The sequence below is a fragment of the Rutilus rutilus genome (assembly GCF_951802725.1).
Source record: "Rutilus rutilus genome assembly, chromosome: 3".
In the NCBI taxonomy this organism is placed as follows: Eukaryota; Metazoa; Chordata; class Actinopteri; order Cypriniformes; family Leuciscidae; genus Rutilus; species Rutilus rutilus.
In genome coordinates, this window is record NC_140211.1 from 1078425 (window position 1) to 1099257 (window position 20833).

Below are 20833 nucleotides of genomic sequence, written 5' to 3' on the forward strand. Positions count from 1 at the left end.
AGCTGGCGATGGAGTCCAGGGGCGGGAGTAGACAGCCAATCACCCTCTCCGCGCTTCTGGTGACCCTCTGTAGTCTCCCTCTATCAGCCAATGAACAGCCAGCGTACCACACAGGGATGGCATGCACCAGCACACTCTCAATTGTGGCTCGATAGAAGGAGACCAACAGATTGGTCTGCAGCCTGTTCCATCTCAGTACCCTCAAGAAATGGAGGCGCTGCTGGGCCTTTTTAACTAGGGCAGTCGTGTTAGCAGCCCACGACGGGTCCCTAGAGATGTGGGTGCCAAGGAACTTAAAAGATGACACCCTCTCCACATTGTCACCTTTTATGCAGAGAGGGAGGGGGTCAGCTTTGCTCCTACGGAAGTCCATGACCACCTCCTTAGTCTTTTTAGTGTTGATTGTGAGGTTATTCCTATCACACCACGCTGTCAGTTGCTGGACCTCGTCTCTGTAGGCCGTGTCATCATCTCCGGTGATGAGTCCTACGAGAGTGGTGTCATCAGCAAATTTTAGTATGGTGTTGCAGGAATGTTTGGGAGTGCAGTCAGAGGTGTAAATGGTATACAGGAGGGGACTCAGCACACAGCCCTGTGGGGAGCCAGTGCTGAGCGTCAGGGTGGATGAACTCCTGTTGCCAATCCTGACAGACTGTGGACGGTTGGTAAGGAAGTCTTTGATCCAGGTGCACAAGGTGGGGGAAAAGTCCAAGTCGGCCAGCTTGGTTACGAGAATGTCCGGGATGATGGTATTAAAGGCCGAACTAAAATAAATAAAAAGCATCCTTACTGATGTCCCAGGTTTTTCCAGGTGTTGTAAGGCAGTGTGGAGAGCAGTGGAGATAGCATCCTTGGTAGACCTGTTAGCCTTGTAGGCAAACTGGTAAGGATCGAAGCTGTGGGGGAGGCAGTCCTTGATGTGTTTTAGAACAAGCGTCTCAAAGCATTTTGCCACCACAGGTGTTAGTGCAATCGGTCTGTAGTCATTAAGACTGCTGATGGTGGTGGACTTGGGGATGGGAACTATTATTGCTGATTTCAGGCAGTGTGGGACGGTGGCTTGAGACAGGGAGAGGTTAAATAATTTAGTGAACACAGTAGACAGCTGGTCAGCACAGGCCTTGAGCACCTTCCCAGGAATTCCATCAGGGCCTGCTGCTCTGATTCACTGCCCTGAACACACCGCAAACCTGTTGTGCCTGAAGAGTAAATGTGTGTGGGCCGGGCTCTAAAAAGGGCGTCGTCAAGGATATATGTGTGGTGGAGATAGTTGTGGTTTTCTCAAAACGTGCAAAGAAGTGATTAAGTTCTTCTGCTAGTGAGAAAGTTAACCCTCTGGGGACCAAGGTGTTTTTGGGGCCCTTGGAATGTTCTGACATGCCCTGACATTTGTGCTTTTTTCAGTTATTTATAAACATGTTAATAGCAAAGGTGTAAATTCACTCTATATAGCACAAACAGGGCTACCATAATATGTGAGCCACATGTATGTACATGTTTGTATTTTTAAGAGAATAATGTTTATGCATGGTTATTGAAAAAAATTTAAATGAAAGTTGCTGAAATAAGACCACAAAACACATACAAAATATGTGTTCACAAGACTTTTGACTAATGGATGTTGTCGCTTCGAGTTCTGGCTTCAAAGTGATGTGAAAATCATCCTGCCTAATCGTTCACATAAAACACTACATTGATTTAAACTTTGTAAAACAGTTTTTTTGTCAGAAGAGGTTTATGCGTGGGAGTGGTAATGGGCCATCAATATTAATGAGATTCAGACCAGGGGTGTGACATAGATGCTCACCCAATTGCTAATGGGCCATCAAGTGAGGCAGCCTGAACAAAGAAGAGGAGATTCAAAGGTTTTGTTTTTCAATCTGTTTTATTGTAATTTTGTAAAAACAAATGTAAAGGCGATATCTCACAGTAAATGCTTATGCCCCGTTGATGCGGGCTCTAAGCAAATCAAATGTGACCAAAATAAATAATCAGTCGGCTATAAACAAAGCAATTGTGAGCGATAAATAAACAAAAGTAAAAGGCAGGTATCTCACAGTAAATAAATCCTTTCTAAATTCTAGCTTTCATACATAATGATCTAAACATATCATTTAGGCTACACATACAAATACAAATTTCCTAACCAAGGGGTTTACAGTGCGTAGCATATGTACACAAAAAAACAAAACAAAACATTTTTGACGTTGAAATGGTACGAGATATTAAATTCATGGTATAGATATGCACTTTCATTAGATCGTGTTGAATATAGGTAGATATCAAATGTCAATACTCTGGATGGCAAGTCCACCCAGTATAATATGTAAGCTCATGTTTTGAATAGCTTGTCAACTAATGCAAGTAAGAATAAATACTTACTCATCCGAAATTCTATCCACGGCTGGATCAAGTCGCTCTTCAAAATACAAATGGTCGTCATCAGAGTAGTCACGCTCTTCTTCTGATGAAAATCTGGACTCTTCGTCGCTAGTATCCAGGACGAGCTGAAGGGCTTCCGCACCGGTGTATCGTGTCATCTTCCCAACGCACAGGTGACGAAATGATGAAACTTGAAGCGTTTAATGCATTTGCTTGGGGGCGTTTACCTGTTTTGCATAGATGGCTTAACACATTATCTTGTGAATAGCGCGCTCCGTGAGTAGGCGTGAACGAATTAAAGTCAATGAGCTTGTAATAAGCTCGACTGGAATCACTCTCTTTTTATACAGATTACAGAAGCTGAATTATATTTGTTTTATATAAATTACTTAATTTAAAAGATGCGATCTCAAGCTTTATGCCCTTGGGTCTGTTTGCCTGTTTGACTGAATTTTCGCGGAGTTATAGATCATTTTCGAACGCGTTTCAAATGGGAGTTTACTGACAGAGAGAAGGCAGAAATCGCATCATGTTAATTTTTCTTTATTTGTCAAAAAGCAAAACACTTTATTTTTATTGTGAGTATACAGAAAAAAAATAGAAACTGAACAGGATCGATTGATGTATAACACAAAAATGAAAGATCAAAATGAACAGAGCATTTTGTGTTTATTTTTCATTGCTAAAAAAAAAAACGAGCAAAACGTGCGGGCGCGTTTTTGGTCCCCAGAGGGTTAATTCTGTATTTATACTATTGCCCTTATAATTTGTAATGCATTTCAGACCTTTCCATACCTGCCTTGGGTCGTTGTCTGAGAGGTGGTCAGACAGCTTATTTTGCCTCCCTGATGCCCCTCTTGAGGTCTGCCCTTGCACTGCTGTACATGGCCTGGTCCCCAGATTTATAAGCAGAATTTCGTGCTTTTAGCAGAGACTGGACCTTACCCGTCATCCAGGGTTTGCGGTTAGGGTAAATCAAAACACGCTTTTCTATGGTGGCGGTGTCCATGCAATGAGCGATGTATCCCAGTACAGCCTCTGTGTGACTCTGTAGGTCCTCATGCTCAAAAACACTCCACTCTGTGAGGGCGAAGCAATCCTGCAGCTGAGCCAGGGCTTCATCAGACAAGGTGTTAACCCTCTGGGGTCTGAGCTGTTTTCTGGCCCTGGAGGTGTTCTGGCATGCTCTGACATTTGTGCTTATTTCTGTTACTTGTGACATTTTCATGGCTAAAGTCTGATTACACTGTATTCAGCACAAACTCTGCTACAATAATATATCAGCAGCATGTATGTAAAAGTTTGTAGTTTTGAGATAATGACATTTATGCGTGGTTTGTGAAAATACAAAAAAAAAAAACTCACTGAAATAAGGTCATGAAACCCCTACTGATTATTTCTTCACAAGACTTTTGAAAATTGTATGACATAGCCTAGAATATTTGCTCTAAAACTATGTGAAAATCACCCTGACTGCTCATTCAGATAAGACAATATATTGATTTAAAATTTTTACGACGTGTTTTGTGTGAAAAAGCTTTATGCGGGAGCTCATTAATATGTAAGCTTTTCACACCTGAGAAAGACAAAGACCCTCCCCTAATGGCCCTATTAGGAGCCATCAGGCCCTATCATTCTGAGCAACCTTGCACAAAGAATGAGGAGATATAAAAAAGAATGGCTTTTAGATTGTTTGATTTATTTACAACACAACATAATCCAAAGATACACAACAAATGACAAAAAAAGCACTCATTGAAAACAATGATCCAAAGACAGAGACCTTTGTGCCATTCCTAAAAACATTGTACATACCTTTCATTTCCAAGGTGTTTGATTTTCACTTTACCATGTTCATGTACAGAGACTCATGTGAATGTTGAAGTCAGCAGGACTCAGTGGCATCTGGGCCCTGAAAGAAAAAAAAAGTGAACATACTGATATCAAGAGAAAGGCCTGCACGATTTTGGGAATACATTTTAGATTTTTCTGGTTAAAATTGCTTTTTAAAATTCACAGAATACACACACACACACACACACACACACACACACACACACACACACACACACAAATGTTTCCAACAATATATAATATAATGAACACCAGGTTTGTTGTGCCTTGTAGGCATAGGCCAGTGGTTCTCAAACCTGTCCTGGCGTACCCCCAACACTGCACGTTTTCTTTGTCTCCCTAATAAAACACACCTAATTCAACTCATCAGCTCATTCACCCATGTTATAATGAGCTGATGAATTGAATCAGGTGTGTTTGATTAGGGCGACAAAGAAAACGTGCAGTGTTGGGGGTACGCCAGGACAGGTTTGAGAACCACTGGCATAGGCTATGCGCAGTGCTGCATAAAATAATAATAACAATAACCTATAGCTACAACTAAGTTAGAGAAAAATATATTGATTATCATGTTACTTAAAATGTTTCCATTCGTTATGATGATATGAAATGAAATAATAGTAAAAAAATGAAGCCGTTTGGTGCTTTTCAAACGCGATCGCGATCCAAAATATGATACATTCAAACGCGATCGCGCTCAAATATAAAACATTATGGTTACCATATACATATCTACATTTGAGCAGATATCCACAAACACAGTAAACACGGGTCTAAATATTATAATATTCACCATATATCTAGCAACAGTTCAACTGCAATGTGAAATTTATGCAACAATAACAAACTAATATGTAAGAATTTCTTACCTAACATCTTTCTTGTCTTCAAATCGCGTTCTTCTTCTTCTGAGGTAAATCCAATGTAAGCTCACGGCGCGTCTTTCAAACGCGACGAAAAGCAGAGACTTGTGAAGTGTTTTTGTTGCTTTGTTTTTGAGGTAATGAGCGCGTTCGCGTTCCATGTGGAGATTTGCATGTGAATATCTTTTGCGCGAGTGGGCGTGGTCAAATTAAAAATAATTAGGAAGCGTTTGAGAAGCTGGACATCTTGTTGGTTTTATACAAATTACTTAAACAGAGAATATTTGTTTTCAGTTTGAATCCGATCATTTAAAAGTACACACTTAAATGTTTATAAAGGTATATGGCTCATAAATGTGTGACAAGTATTCGCTGAGTTTTGATTCATTTTATAGACGTGCTCAAGAAAAAAAAGTTCACCGCGACGGAGAGGCAGAAAGCACACCCTGTTTATTTTCTTTATTTTTCAAAAGCACAATGTTTTGATTTGATTGTAAGTGGACACATACAAAAGTAGAAATATCACAGATTCTTTTTTTATATTTCTTTTTTCTGTATGACCATAAATGACAGAGTAATTTAAGTTTATAGTGCTACAATGTGAAGAAAATCCAACAAAACGCGCCGGCGCGTTTGCCGACCTCAGAGGGTTAATAGTCCTGATGATGGGCTTTGTTCTTCTCCTGAGTGGTATGTAAGCCGGAATAAGGAGCAGGGAGAGATGGTCTGACATACCCAAGTGAGGGAGGGGTACGGATCTATAAGCTTGCTTAATATTTGTATAAACATGATCCAAGGTGTTGTTACCTCTAGTGGGGCATTTGACATGTTGGACAAATTTAGGCAACACAGTCCTTAAACAAGCTTTATTGAAATCCCCTGCAATGATGTGTACTCCCTCTGGATATATACGCTGCTGTTCAGAGATAAAGTCGTGTAAATAAGCAAGGGCTGAGCTAACATTTGCAGCCGGGGGTATGTAAACCGCAGTTATTAGCACTACAGACAGTTCTCTGGGCAAGTAAAATGGCCTGCACATGACGGACATTGCCTCTATGTCCGGGGAGCAGACTGTGGTGACAATTTTACTGTTCATGCACCAGTCGTTATGAATATAAATGCACAAACCTCCTCCTTTGCTTTTCCCAGCTGAAGCTGTTCTGTCGCTACGGTGCGTCGTGCGGCTTGCTAGCTGCACTGAAGCATCGGGGATGTCCTCCCGAAGCCATGTCTCCGTCACTACCAGGACGCAACAGTCCCGGACAAATAAATTTCCTGCGAGTAGTGCTTCCACTTCATCGATTTTGTTCACGATCGAACGGGCGTTTGGCAATTGTATCCAATGTTGTACAATTCCAGTTGACTGTACTGAAGTTTGGCTCTACAATAGTCCGTTAGATAGGCCATGAACAAAAAGAAAAATACACAAAAACAGCACCTTAGTGATGAGCCTGAAGCCGCAGCGACCGCGCGCGCCGCCATATCAACACCCAAAATGATCCTGATAGCAATCTAGGTTAGCATAATAGGTGAGCTTTCTTGCAGTTATAGATTAAAACAGTTAAAGGGTTAATTTAGTGATAACAATGAATTAATAAAGCGGTCATTTGCCAGATTAGGTGTTCATAGATCTCTGAAAGTATGCGATTTAAAAAGCCCATTTCGAGTCTTGACTCAATTTCGACCAAATACAAAATGTTAGCAAACTGTTACTGCGGTTATGGGATAGCTTACATTAACGTTACAGCACCTGTTATCGTTGACGTTAGCTCACTTTAACGTTAATAAAAACCTTTTCTACTTTATCTCTCTGGATCTTTGGGGAATCTATGAAATGCTAGTTGATTGGTTGTACACTGGTAGTTGTTGCAGTTGATGGAAGAACACTGTTTTCTTTGTTTCCAATTATTTCCAGACATATTAGACTATGTTATTAATGTTATATTAATGTTATTATTAATGTACATATGACTATGTAGTTAATGTTAATGCTGTATACGGTAGTTGTGATAACGGTAAAGCCGTTGGTTCAGTCCAAAATGGCGACAGCGCGACAGCGCCATCTAGCGATTGTTGTCAAAACTGCAACGGAGTTTCGCCTCTTGGTACTTCTATACTCTTTGACTCAATCGGGAGAATCGCTTGAGGGTGAAAATGTTCTGTAAGCAGATATCGATGATATTCAAGTGTTGTTTCCTTAAATTCTCTGCAATGACAAACAGAAAGCTGCTTAATTTGAAAGTGACTTCTGTGTGAGCTGTGCTTCATACATCGCTATGGACTTTTTGCATGTGAAATTTCCCTGAAATATCGATTCGCTAATCTGGCCAAGTCTTATTTATTTATTTTTTTCACAAAAAACATAGGCTACAGATTTAGAATCACTGTGACTGGTAAATGTAGCCCATAAATACAGTATATAATGCATGTATTACATTGGGTGTGTCTTTCTGTGTCTCTCAGTGTCGTTCACTGTTGTGGGTCCTCGTGATCAGATAGTGGCTCATGTCGGGTCCACAGTCACTCTGCCCTGCTGGATCTCTCCTCCTGAGAACGCTGAAGCTCTGGAGATCCGCTGGTACCGTCATGACCAGTTCAGCAACCCTGTTCTCCTCTATCAGCATGGGAAGATCCAGGACCAGGAGGAATCGTTCAGGAATCGAAGCTCACTGACTCTGCGCTCAGATCTGTCTGGTGGACTGAAGGATGGAGACGTCTCTCTACGCCTGGAGAAACTCAGGATTCAGGATGAAGGTTCATTTCACTGTTATGTCAGTGGAGAAAGTGCATATGACAGCAGAGAGGTGTTTCTCAAAGTCACTGGTGAGTCAAAAACTATAATATACAATGTATTGTTTTTATGGATCTACTGCTCATTAAAGGAATAGTTCACCTATTGTGTTGCATGAGTAGGCTTTTCTCCAGATTTCAACTTCTATAACTCTGAAACAAATGGAATATCAAAATCAGTTTTTTTGCAGCATAATGCTGCCATAATTTTCCAAAGAAATGGTCAACCCTACAATCAGGGAATGTTCTCATAACTTTCGCTAATGTTCTGGCAATGTTCTCTCAAAATGAATATTCTTTCAATATTTTTCTAGTAATATTAATAGAATATTTGTTAAACTTTTTTTTTTATTTGAAGAATGTGGTTTTACAGATGCTAGAAACGTGACTTTCAAATGAAAGATTGGTATCAAAGAGCAAACCCGGGTTCCTAAAATTGCGTACCGTACTGTACCATACCGTACTGCTCAGTGGAAACGAGACATAACTGACGACGGAGACTTGTCAGAACATTCAGCAAGTGTTAGACAGTATTTTAGGTTATTACGTCCTGAGGTTTTTGGTCCAATAATTAGAAACTCAGTTTTTTTCTTCAGAATTAAGTAGTAGAAAATGATTAATTTCTAGTCATCCATTTTTTTATATCAGCTATGCATTCCATTCATTTTGTGAATTGGTAAGTTTCATCGGGGCATGAAGAATTATAGAGTATCATCAGCATAACAGTGAAAACTAATGCCATGCTTCCTAATGATATCTCACAAGGGTAGCATGTACAGGGTGAACAGAAATGGTCCTAGTACTGAGCCTTGTGGTACTCCATACTGAACTTGTGATTTAACACTTTCTGGTCTCACAAAGATATCTTCATCTTTCCAGTGTTAATGCACTACAGTTATAGCTGTAGCTATATCACAATAGCTGGTTCTGTTTTTTCATTAATGCTCCAACTTCATAGTTGTTAAATTTAAGCCTATCATGAAACCACAGAAAAAGCAGTTGTTTAACCCATTTTAATGCAGTAATTTGACTATCATTAAAGTAGTCATGTTGATATGCTTTTTTAACAATCTCTTTCTTTATCAATGCAGTAATGTTCTCTGAAAACAGAAATGCAATTTCTGAACGAGAAATCAACAAAAGTCAAGGGTCAAGAGATCAACTAAAGATTTTGCTGTGAAGAATGTTGTTGTTAATAAAGATCAAGTTGAAAGAATGTTTCAGGAATATAATACTAACTGTTAAAAAAAAAAAAAAAAATCCTCTAATATAAGGAAACCGTCTCGCGTAACCCATGTTCCCTTAGAAGGGAACGAGACACTGCGTCGGTAACGTTACATTTTAGGGAACGCCCCTCAGCGTAGCGACTCTGAAGCATGAATGAAACTAAGCCAATCGTGATTGGTGTTGCGTCATGATGTAGTGTGTGACGACATACACAGAAGCTACAAAGGGACGCTGGCACACAACAGAGTTAGCTTCTGTGGCGAAGCAAGTTGCTCCCAGGCAGGGGGAGGCGTGGCAAAGGGACGCAGTTTCTCATTCCCTTCTCAGGGAACAAGGGTTACAGTCATAACCCGAGATGTTCCCTTTCGAGGGAACTCACACTGCGTCGGTCATGACACTTTGGGGAACAAATACCCACTATGCCACAAACAAACCCCGCCTGTCACAGTGTGAGGCTGTCACAGGCACAACTTAGGACAAGAGCACTCGTGCACCCGGCATCGAAGGAAGGTCCAGACTATAGAATTTTGTAAATGTATGAGGGGTGGCCCATCCAGCCGCATCACACACTTCCTGGATAGGGGCCCCTGAGAGGAGGGCTCTAGAGGACGCCATGCCTCTGGTTGAGTGAGCCCTTATGGCCAACGGTGAAGGCAAACTGCGCACCTGATAGGCCAGAGAAATTAGCCTGAACTATATAGTTGCTGATGGTCTGTTTGGAGGCGGGAAGCCCCTTCTTGGGTGACCCAAAACACACCAGCAACTGGTCTGACTTCCGCCAATGAGAAGACCTCTGAACATAAATATTGAGAGCTCTGACAGGGCAGAGCAGATGGAGTCTCTCATCTTCCGCCTTCATGTGAGGTGGAGGATGAAAAGCCTGCAGAACCGTGGGCCGTGCTGTGTTAGAAGGCACCTTAGGCACATAAACAGGCCTGGGATGCAAGATAGCCTTAACCCTTCCAGGAGCAAACTCCAGACACTCAGGAGATATAGAAAGGGCCTGAAGATCTCCTACTCTTTTAAGGGAAGTGATTGCTAAGAGAAAACCTACCTTGAGTGAAAGGTTCTTGGCTTCAGCCGACTCTAAAGGTTCGAAGGGGGCCTCGACCAGCCCTTCGAGAACCACTGCCAGGTCCCATGTGGGAACTCTTGAAAATTGAGCCCTCTGCCTGAGAAAGCAGATCCCTCCTGATGGGGATCTCCCATTGAAGGCCCTCCAGGAGCGATACTATGTCTGAGAACCGGGCTGGCCACAACGGGGCTACTAGAAGTAGACTGACCCCTTCACGACCCCACACTTTTCTTTGTGTTGAGCCTCAACCCCAAGCTCTGAATGTGGGCAAGGACGACATCTCAGTGCCAACCTGCCAGCTCCTGTGACTGGGCCAGAATAAGCCAGTCATCAATATAATTCAGCACCTGGATGCCCTGAAGCCTCTGCGATGCTAGAGCTGCATCCATGCACTTGGTGAATGTGCGAAGGGAGAGATCTAGGCCAAACGGAAGAACCTGATATTGGAACTCTCCGCCCCCGAAAGTGAACCTCAGGAACCTCCTGTGAGATGGATGGATATGTGGTATGGGTATGGGTCCTTTAGATCTATCTTGACAAACCAATCCTCGGATTTGATGATGATGGGTATACTAAGCATCTTTAACCTGAATCTTCTCAGAGACCTATTCAAGTGCTTTAAATCTAAAATTGGACACAACCCTCCATCCTTCTAGTGAACTATGAAGTTGCTGCTGTAGAACCCGGAATCCCTGTCTGGTGGAGGAACACGTTCTATGGCCTCCTTTACCAGCAGGGAGTTTACATCCTGTTCCAATACCCGACACTGCTCTGTGTCAACTGCAGTCCACACCACCCCACTGGATTTCAGAGGGCGGAAATCGAACTGCAGCCTGTAACCCTTTTCTATTGTTCCCTGACCCAAGGAGAAATATTCGGCAGGTTTTCCCATGCTTTGAAATATTCTACTATATTTGAAATATTACTGTATACTGCACCCTTGTCCGAAATTCAGAACGGATGGGGACACACATCAGATGTGTTATGTACATTGGGGATATTTTGGGGATATTTAATTTGATTTTATCAATCAATAAATTCCACTAGAAACAAACCTTGTTGTATTATTTTAATTTAATACTGTGAAGCTGCTTTGATACAATCTGTATTGTGAAAAGCGCTATACAAATATACTTGACTTGACTTGACTTGACCACTGCTTGGGAGTGCAGCACACTCAGGCAGATCTCGAGGGAGCCTGTGCAGATTGTGAAAGGTTGCCGATCTGAGTGCTGCCCTCACGTTTGGCCATTTTCAGTGACGATGGTCAGGCTTACGTTCCCCGGTGGTGCGGGTCCGGGCGCGGAGTCCTAGATCATGGGGTTCCCAGAGGACCCTGAGACTGCTGAGGCACTTTCTCAGGCTTCCTTTGCCAGCTCTGATGTTCTCCCTCCTCGTGCGGAACCCTTTCACAATATGCACAGGCTCCCTCCAGAGCCTGAGCGTGCTGCACTCCCAAGCAGTGTACACACATCTGATGTGTGTCCCCAACTGTTATGAATCTCGGACAGGGGTGCACACATCTTTTAAATGATTTTGCCATGTTTGCTGATAATTTACAGGCTTGTTTGACAGAAAACACCAAATAAGACAGAGAGTGCTTGCTGGAGAGCAGAAAGCTAACTCTGTTGTTTGTAGGCGTCCCTTTGTAGCTTCTGTATATGCCTTCACACATTACGTCATGACGCAAAACCAATCAGGATTGGCTTAAGCCCTATTCGGACGGGATCAACTTTACAAGGGTAGATAGAGTAATGTAATTTTACCACAGGACGTCTGTAATATTAATGGCCAATTCGCACGGGATAAGATATCTCAGTAAAACTAGCAGAAGTGGGAGAGTAACTCGATTTGCACATCGCCGTCACCCTCCTGTCATCATGTGCGTATTACGTTACTTCTTGATATCACATGCGCAAACACATAACCTATATTTATAAAGCAGTTACGTCCGGTCGAGCGATGTATTAATTAACTTCAGATTGGATTGTGTTGGTAATAGGCACTTACCTAACGCTAAAAGATGTTTCGTGCCTCTAACAACTTTTGATCTTCTTTCTGATCTGAATGGCGTGTGGAAAACACTTGAGTTTTGTCCCAGCATCTAGAACGCAACTGAATGCTTTTTCAAGCGTCTCCATACTTGAAAAAACGCGGAAAACTACTTTTAAACAGGAAATGCCAAAATATTTATGTACATATTTACAGCGTGTCTATTGGTATTCCCTGAGGTAGTTTTTCCGGACCTTTTTACTGAAGGTAAAAGTTGCCGTAATCTTTACTGACATTATCCGTAATGATTACTGAGATGACACATTCGGACAGGACTAAAATCACAGAGAAGCTCTGGTAATTATTACTTTACCCCACCTCTCCGTGTTAAACTAGTCCTGCCCGAATAGGGCTTTAGTTCCACAAAGTGTTGTTCCGACGCTGTGCGATTTCCCTCGAAAGGGAACTGGATATTTTAAAGTTACCATAATCAACACAATGTTTGGAAAACGCTCTTAGAACAAACATTTGTTTATGGGAAGCAGCCTTCATTAAAATAATAGAGATTGCATTTACCCAAAGAAATTTAAAATATACTTGCACAGTGTTTGTAGAACGTCTGTCTCTTCTCTTCCAGCTTTAGGATCCGCTCCTGTCCTGTTTCCACAGCCTCTGGATGATGGACGTGTGAACATCAGCTGTAAGTCCAGCGGCTGGTATCCAGAGCCGAACATCACCTGGATGTCAGATGAGCGAACGGTTCTCCGTCCTGAAGGAGTGTCTCGCAATCGTGGAGCAAATGAGATGATCTCTGTCCACAGCTGGACGGCCGTCTCTCACTCGGACACTCAACTGGTCTCATGCTCAATGTCTCTCAAGACTGGAGAGTTTAGAGAAAGTAGGATTGACATACAAGCCGTCATCCCTTCAGGTCAGAGAACATCTTAGAACAAACATATTTGTTGATATCCGAACAAAGGCTGTACAGACAATGCGGTTGTGAGTTCAGAAAATTTTCGGGTGTGAGTTTGGTTAGTCAAATTAAATTTTACATTTTTCAACCATACAATTAAAAATAAAATCCCATCCTACATTTAATTCACAATCCTTTTTCAGAAGAAAAATTGATTATGAATGACATTTTTATGTTTACAAAGTAAAAAAAAAAAAAAGAAATCTACTTAATCATTGTAATGAATTTATATATTTTGAAGATATTAAGATTAATCTGGTTTGTCTTCCTCAGACCCAACAAATTCCTCAGATCCATGGAAAGCTCTTTTCTTCACCCTTCTCATCTGTGCTCTTCTGGGTTTGACTGGGCTGATCCTGTTCAAATACAGACATAAACTAACAGGTACAATCTGGTTAAAAGATGTTTATGCGGGTATTTTATGCTTATGTGTTGATATTTTTTTATTTTTTTATCTTTCTTTCAGGGAAGAAAACATGTAAAGAAGGTAATTAAACTACACATATTTCATTTTAAGATCCAAAACACATGTGAATCCACTTAACAGCAAAATGTATTATGGTTTACAAATTCTGGAGTATTTGTGGAAACAATTAATAATTAAATCTTCAAAATAAAATGTTCTCTCATTTTAGTTTGTGATGATGAAACTATGGAGAGTCTGACAAAAGAAGGTATCTGAAGAAACGTAATTATTGCAATATCCAATATCAGCAATAATATGTGAAGCTATCCACTAAACTTAAAAAAAATGCTCATGTGTATTTTGTAGCAGAAATCTTTTACCAGAACACATTTCCAGCTAATAGTAATAACTGTACATGTCCACAATTACAGCTGTAGTTTTCTTTTTCTAAAACCTTGAACTATTTGTTTTTTAATTTAGTTGTGGGAGACAAAATTACAGAAGATCTGAAGAATGATACAGGTATGTTATGATGACATCTCAGTTATATATGCATACACTGTACAGTATTTGTAAAGCTTGTTGTTTGTTCCATCCTGTCCCTTTTTCTCTCCCGCTTTGCTCCAATCTCAGACTGATTAAAGACGAAAAACGGCAAACAAAAAAATTTTGTATTTGTACATCCTCATGTATTTGTAGCAATGTTAGATGTTGCGGTAAGAAGGAGGCGGGAACCGGCGAACAATAAACAGATTTTAATAAATAAATAAACAAATACAAAATGAAAGTAAAGACAGAAACAAAACAGAAAACAGAAACAAAATCAAATCAAATCCAGGTCTGGACTCTCTCGTCCTTCACCGTTGTCGCTCCTCCTTTTATGCTTCCGCTCCTCCGTGAGAGTTACGAGACTGTTTTCACCTGTTTTCACCGGCCTCACGCCGTTCTCCCACGGCCCTCGGCCTCGTCCTGCTCGCCACAGTATTGAAAGATTGACATAACTAAAGTAATTCCTGGATGAACGGATTAACATTAAGAGCAGTGTGGTGTTTTTATGAGGCTAGAATGACCTTTGACCCTGAGCCTAAGAAGCATAACGGACAGCAATACAAGTTAATATCTTAAAGAGATTCTGCCTGAAAGAGTTAAAGGAGTTCCCTTTCGAGAACGGTCACTTCGTATTGCGTAGCTATACGCAGTGGGGAAACTCCTTTTCCTCAATAATTCTAAAGCCTAAAATGTAAAATGCATTTGCAGCTGCACAGCTAGCACAGTCAGTGTCTGGCTCACTCATTGGTTGTGCTGTGGCAACTGCACATCCAATGGTGTGGTGCCTCTGACGTGTGCACCAATGAGCTAACAGCCCGCCGACACACGTCAGAGACCGCCAAATTGGGTGTGGCTGAGTCTATATTAGAGCCCGAATTCGCCATTATAGCAGATTTATCTCCATCAGCGACACACTTCACGTCTCTGATTCCTCTGCAAGCCTTCGCCGTGGAAATAAGCCTTTTACAGCCTGAGCGAGACGTTTTACAGTAGACTACGCCTTCAACAGCCAAAGTCGTTTTTCTCCTGTCACCGTTCTCCTGTGGCCATGCGCGATCGACGCATATCCTTTTCATTGCATTATTGCTACTGTGTGTTCGCCGCTGCGTTCACATAGTCTGAAAGAGCAAGCAAGCATTGTTACAAAAACCTTGCTCTACATGCGCCACGTGCGGATGCCATCTGCACGAGGCCGACGGGCACGCGAAGTGCGTCACATGCCTGGGAACCCCCCATGCTGAAGCTGCGCTCTCTGCGAGAGTATGCCTGTTCTGTGACTGCACACGCGGCTAGCTCTCTGCAAGATGGCGATGCCCCTTCTCCTTCTCTTACTTTCCCTGAGGAAAAAGAAGCGCCGCAGCCAACGACAGCTCGAAAGAATGGAGGTGAGCGAGGCCACACCGGCCACGTCCCCGCGTCCCTCGTTCTCCCCATCTCAGTCTCACTCGCCGGTCCTGTTCACTCAGGCAGACCTGCGTCCCTTCGAGCGGCGGGTCTCGTCTCACTCGGCGGATCGGCTTATTTAAATCCTGCGCTCGCGGCTAGCTCTCCTTTCGGACAGCAAACCGCCTCTCGCGCTCCCCGCGTTTATTCCCTCGTCGAGCCCCGCCGGCCTCACTCTCTTTGGCAGCGTCCGAAGAAGGGGTTGGTCGGGCTCATCGTTTGACCCTGCCCCCCATCTAAACCCAGCATGAGTGCAATTGGACGAATAATGGAGGAGGGCTTGTGTCTCGCACTAGCCGGACCACCCTCGAAAAAAACAATGAAACTTCTCGCAGCTCCCTGTTAGCTCAGGCAGCTGGAGAACTGTTTATTGTAGAAAACAGGCCCACTGCACTGCGCGCGTCTCTACAAACAAAGCACATAAAGAGTATGTTTTAAGCACACAACACACGGTTTCACGGTCCCCCTTCATTAGGCGGCCCCTTCCCAGTTGTCCCTCTGACTTTGCCCCAGGCGAATGCCTATACAGTCAGCACCAACACTCAATATGTTAAGGGTATCAGGTCCCCCTGTGTTAGGCGGCCCGTCCCCGAACATGTGTCAAACCCTAGCCACACAAGCCTTGGCCTGGCAAGCCATCCCCAGGGTTATAAACGCAATAAAGCGAGGCTACTTGCTCCAAGTCGCTCGCAGACCCCCAAAGTTTCAGGCGGTTGTCGAGACTTCGATGAGAAGCGGCGTGTGTCACGTGCTTCGCTCCGAAATACAAAATCTGTTAGCAAAAGGGGCGATAGAATTAGTCCCCCCTGTGCTAAAACACTTGGGGTTTTACAGCCGCTATTTTCTAGTTCCGAAAAAGACGGCGGCATCAGACCCATACTAGATTTGAGACATTTGAACAAGGCTCTCATGAGATTGCCATTCAAAATGTTAACTACTAAACATATCCTTGAGCAAGTTCGCCCGGGCGATAGTTTTTTTTTATGGTGGATCTGAAAGATGCATACTTTCACATTCAGATAACCCCTCGTCACAGGCCATTCTTGAGATTCGCCTTCGAGGGGCAGGCTTATCAGTACACGGTTCTGCCGTTCGGTCTGTCCCTAGCACCCCGTACATTTACAAAGTGCATGGATGCAGTGCTTTCTCCTCTGAGGCATCAGGGAGTGCGCGTGCTAAATTATCTCGATGACTGGCTGGTCCTGGCGCAGTCGAGAACCGAACTTTTGACACACAGAGCTTTGATTCTCAGCCATTTGAAATGCCTGGGTCTCAAAATCAACTTATCCAAATGCAAACTGAACCCCAGCCAGAGTGTGATCTTTCTGGGCACAGTTATCGACTCTACAACGATGAGAGCGAGGCTTACACAAGAGCGCGCGCTCTCTATACAGAAGCTGGAAGCCTCCTTCAAGGCAGGCGTGTGCACACCCTTAAGAAGTTTCAGAAACTTCTCTGTCTCGTGGCAGCCGCATCGTCAGTTCTCCGAATGGGATTACTGCGCATGCACCCACTGCAGCACTGGCTCAAACGCCGTGTGCCAGGCCATGCATGGCAGTCAGACAGCCTGCGATTCATGGTGAATCACGGTTGTCTATGGACCCTGATTCCCTGGCAGGCTCAGGACTGGTACCACGAGGGCATGACCATGGGGGTGACTTCCTGGAGGAAAGTGGTTTTCACAGACACTTCCAACCTAGGTTGGGGAGCGCTGCACAAGGGCAAGCCTGTCTCCGGCCTCTGGTCGAGCACGGAGCAGAGCTTACATATCAACTGCCTGGAAATGAAAGCTGTTTGTTTGGCTCTCAAAGCATTTCTGTCAAACCTCAAAGGTCACCACGTCTTAGTCCGCACGGACAACACGTCAGTGGTGGCATACATAAATCGGCAGGGCGGTGTCAGGTCGGGCAACCTGTACGCCATGGCAAGAGACCTCCTCTTCTGGGCGCAAGCCAATCTGAGCTCTCTGAGGGCAGCACATATCCCTGGCATTCAGAATCTGGGTGCGGATATATTTTCACGGGGCAACACTCCCCTGGGCGAGTGGTCCCTGAACCCTCAGACGGTCGGTCTGATATGGAGTGTGTTCGGCGAGGCCAAAAGTTTACCTTTTCAAAACAGCCAGGGAAGCCAGGACAGCATATTACAGCCTCTGATAACACCTGAGCAACAGCCCCTCTCACCAGACACGTTATCCCTCTCTCCAGCATCTCCACTTCTGTGCTTCTCACAGAAAATGGAAGAACTGGTGTATGCTGGAACCAAACTATCCCACTCTTTTGCTGCAAGCAGACGACACACAGATCAACTTAGCCCTATCGCCTAACGATTACAGCCCCATTGACTCCCTGTGCCAATGCATTGATGAAGTAAACAGTTGGATGTGTCAAAACTTTCTTCAATTAAACAAAGACAAAACTGAAGTCATTGCGTTTGGAAACAAAGATGAAGTTCTCAAGGTGAACGCATACCTTCACTCTAGGGGTCAAACAACTAAACATCAAGTCAGGAATCTTGGTGTTACACTAGAGTCAGACCTTAGTTTCAGTAGTCATGTCAAAGCAATAACTAAATCAGCATACTTTCATCTGAAAAATATTGCAAGAATTAGATGCTTTGTTTCCAGACAAGACTTAGAGAAACTTGTTCATGCTTTCATCACCAGCAGGGTGGATTATTGTAATGGACTCCTCACTGGCCTTCCCAAACAGACCATAAGACAGTTGCAGCTCATACAGAACGCTACTGCCAGGATTCTGAGCAGAACCAGAAAATATGAACATATCACACCAGTCCTCAGGTCTTTACACTGGCTCCCAGTTAGATTTAGGATTGATTTTAAAGTATTATTACTGGTATATAAATCATTCAATGGCCTAGGACCTCAATACATTGCAGATATACTCACTGAATATAAACCCAACAGATCCCTCAGATCATTAGGATCATATCAGATAGAAATACCAAGGGTTCACTCTAAGCATGGCGAGTCGGCTTTTAGCTATTATGCCAGCCGCAACTGGAACCAGCTTCCAGAAGAGATCAGACGTGCTCCTACAGTAGTCACATTCAAATCCAGACTCAAAACACTTCTGTTTAGCTATGCATTTACTGAATGAGCACTGTGCTGCTGTTCGTCCGACTGTTTGTTCTGTACTGTATTTTATTTTTCTAAACTGTTTTAATTATTCTTATTTATTTTTATTATTTTAATTTCTTCTATGTAAAGCACTTTTAATTGCCATTGTGTATGAAATGTGCTATATAAATAAACTTGCCTTGCCTTGCCTTTTCGCCTCGAAAACCAACACTCACTGTTGGTTTTCGTGTTCTTCTCGAAGAACAGGGACGCGTTGGCCCATCTCTGGCCCAGCCGCCCCCTTTATGCGTTTCCCTCTGTTTCAATGATCCCCCAGGTCATCTAACGGGTCAGGGAGAGCGGATGCCCAGTCCTCCTAGTGGCCCCCCTCTGGAAATCCAGGCCGTGGTTTCCAGAGCTGGTTCAGATGACGGACAAAGTCCCCTGGTCTGTCCCGCTAAGGAAGTTTGTGACGATGAATCTGCGGAGAGAGTAACAAAAGAAGGTATCTGATGAACCTTAATATTACAATATCAGCAATAATATCTGAATCTATAAACATCAAATAAATGCCCATGTGCATGTTGTAGCAGAAATCTTGTACCAGAACACATTTTCAGCAAATAATAATAATTGTATGTATATGTCCACAATTACAGCTGTAGTTTTCTTTCTCTAAAACCTTAAATTATTTGTTTTTCAATTGAGTTGTGGGATACGAATTAACAGAAGAACTAAAGAAGTTATTTTATGACATCTCAGTTACATACATTGTACAGTATTTATAAAGCTTGTGGTTTGTTCCATCTTGTCCCCTTTTCTCTCCATCACATTGTAGGTTATGTTTACATGACAACGATATGCTTAAAACGGAGAAGTTTTCTCCTTCCTTTGAGTTTTCCACGTACAGACGACCCCTATATCAAAACGATCCCCATTCACACGGATCCACGAAAATGACTAAAATCGCTGTGTTCTGCTGCCAGGCCAGTAGATGGCGATGAAACACAATAGACTGAACACATAATACGCATGTGCATGACGTCATCGTTTTTAGAGATTGTTTTTGTTGTTTACACAGAGAACGTTTTCAAAAGTTTGCATTTTCAAGCACTCAAAACTCTGTTGTCGTGTAAATGTACGGCCAAAACATATACGGACGAGGCAGACGAGAAGATGGCAAAGGGATGTTGAGAGCAGGTAGATGAGACCATTGTGGCGATGACGGAGGAAGAAGCCATGGTTGGGATGATGGGAGTAGCCAAGTGATCGTCAGGACAGAAGCCCATGGTGGAGTTGGTGGAGGGAGGGGTCATGGTGGAATCCCAGCTGACGACACTAGGGGAATGACCGTCAGCGATGGAGCCAAAGGTAGTGGAGCCCAGAGCAAAAATGGAAGGCAGAGGAAGCAATGTGACACCGATGACCTGGGCGGCTGCTTCCCTCTTCTAGAGAGAACCGATGTTACGTTAGTAACCGAGTACGTTCTCTTACGAGAGGTCTCTCGTACTGCGTAATATCTTACGCTAGGGGAACACAGTGTAAAACGCTGTGCGTGCTGAAATCCAACACCAAAGTCCCAAGGGCAGGTGCCCGGGGCTCATATAATGCACAATCAGCAGGGACTCGCAGAGAGTCCGGTAAAGAGGGGCTAGAATAGCATCATTCCCATAACAAGAAGCATCCTATGAGGAGCAAGTTATATCAACAGTGTTCCACACAGTCAGGGCGAAACGACTCAGCCTGGGCTGGTGAATATTATGGGTCTTACACACTGCCCATAGAGTTATTTAATCGATCAGCGAGCGGTGCTCAAGCAGTTTCAGTAGTCTGAGCCGGTAGCATCGTAGCAGACAGTACTGATTTATTAGTCCGAAAGCAGCTTAGCCTGCAAGGCGGGAACCTCTAGGTTATAAAACCTTATAAATGTAGACGGGGAGGCCCAGCCTGCCGCCATACAGATATCTGCAAGGCAATCCCACTAGACCAAGCCCACGACGAGGCCATGCCTCTTGTGGAGTGCGCTCTGACACCTAACGGGCACTGCAGGCCCTTAGAAGCATAAGCCAGCGCTATAGCATCCACTATCCACCTGGATAGACTCTGTTTCGACGCAGCTAGTCCCTTAGAACGTCCGCTGAACGAAACAAAGAGCTGCTCCGTCTGTCAGAAGACAGTCGAGCGAGACACATAAGCCCTT

At 43.4% G+C, this 20833-nt stretch overlaps 1 protein-coding gene across 1 annotated transcript in view; it reads left to right on the forward strand.

Annotated features, from left to right (window-relative positions):
- The window catches only part of LOC311287875 (butyrophilin subfamily 1 member A1-like), a 43427-nt gene that overhangs the window by 9465 nt on the left and 13129 nt on the right, over positions 1-20833 (forward strand). The window contains exons 3-9 of the mRNA XM_084404985.1: positions 7563-7922; positions 12821-13114; positions 13430-13540; positions 13623-13643; positions 13792-13830; positions 14043-14084; positions 18971-19138. Of these exons, the coding sequence (XP_084261111.1) occupies positions 7563-7922; positions 12821-13114; positions 13430-13540; positions 13623-13643; positions 13792-13830; positions 14043-14084; positions 18971-19138 (1035 nt within the window). The remainder of the gene's footprint in view (positions 1-7562; positions 7923-12820; positions 13115-13429; positions 13541-13622; positions 13644-13791; positions 13831-14042; positions 14085-18970; positions 19139-20833) is intronic.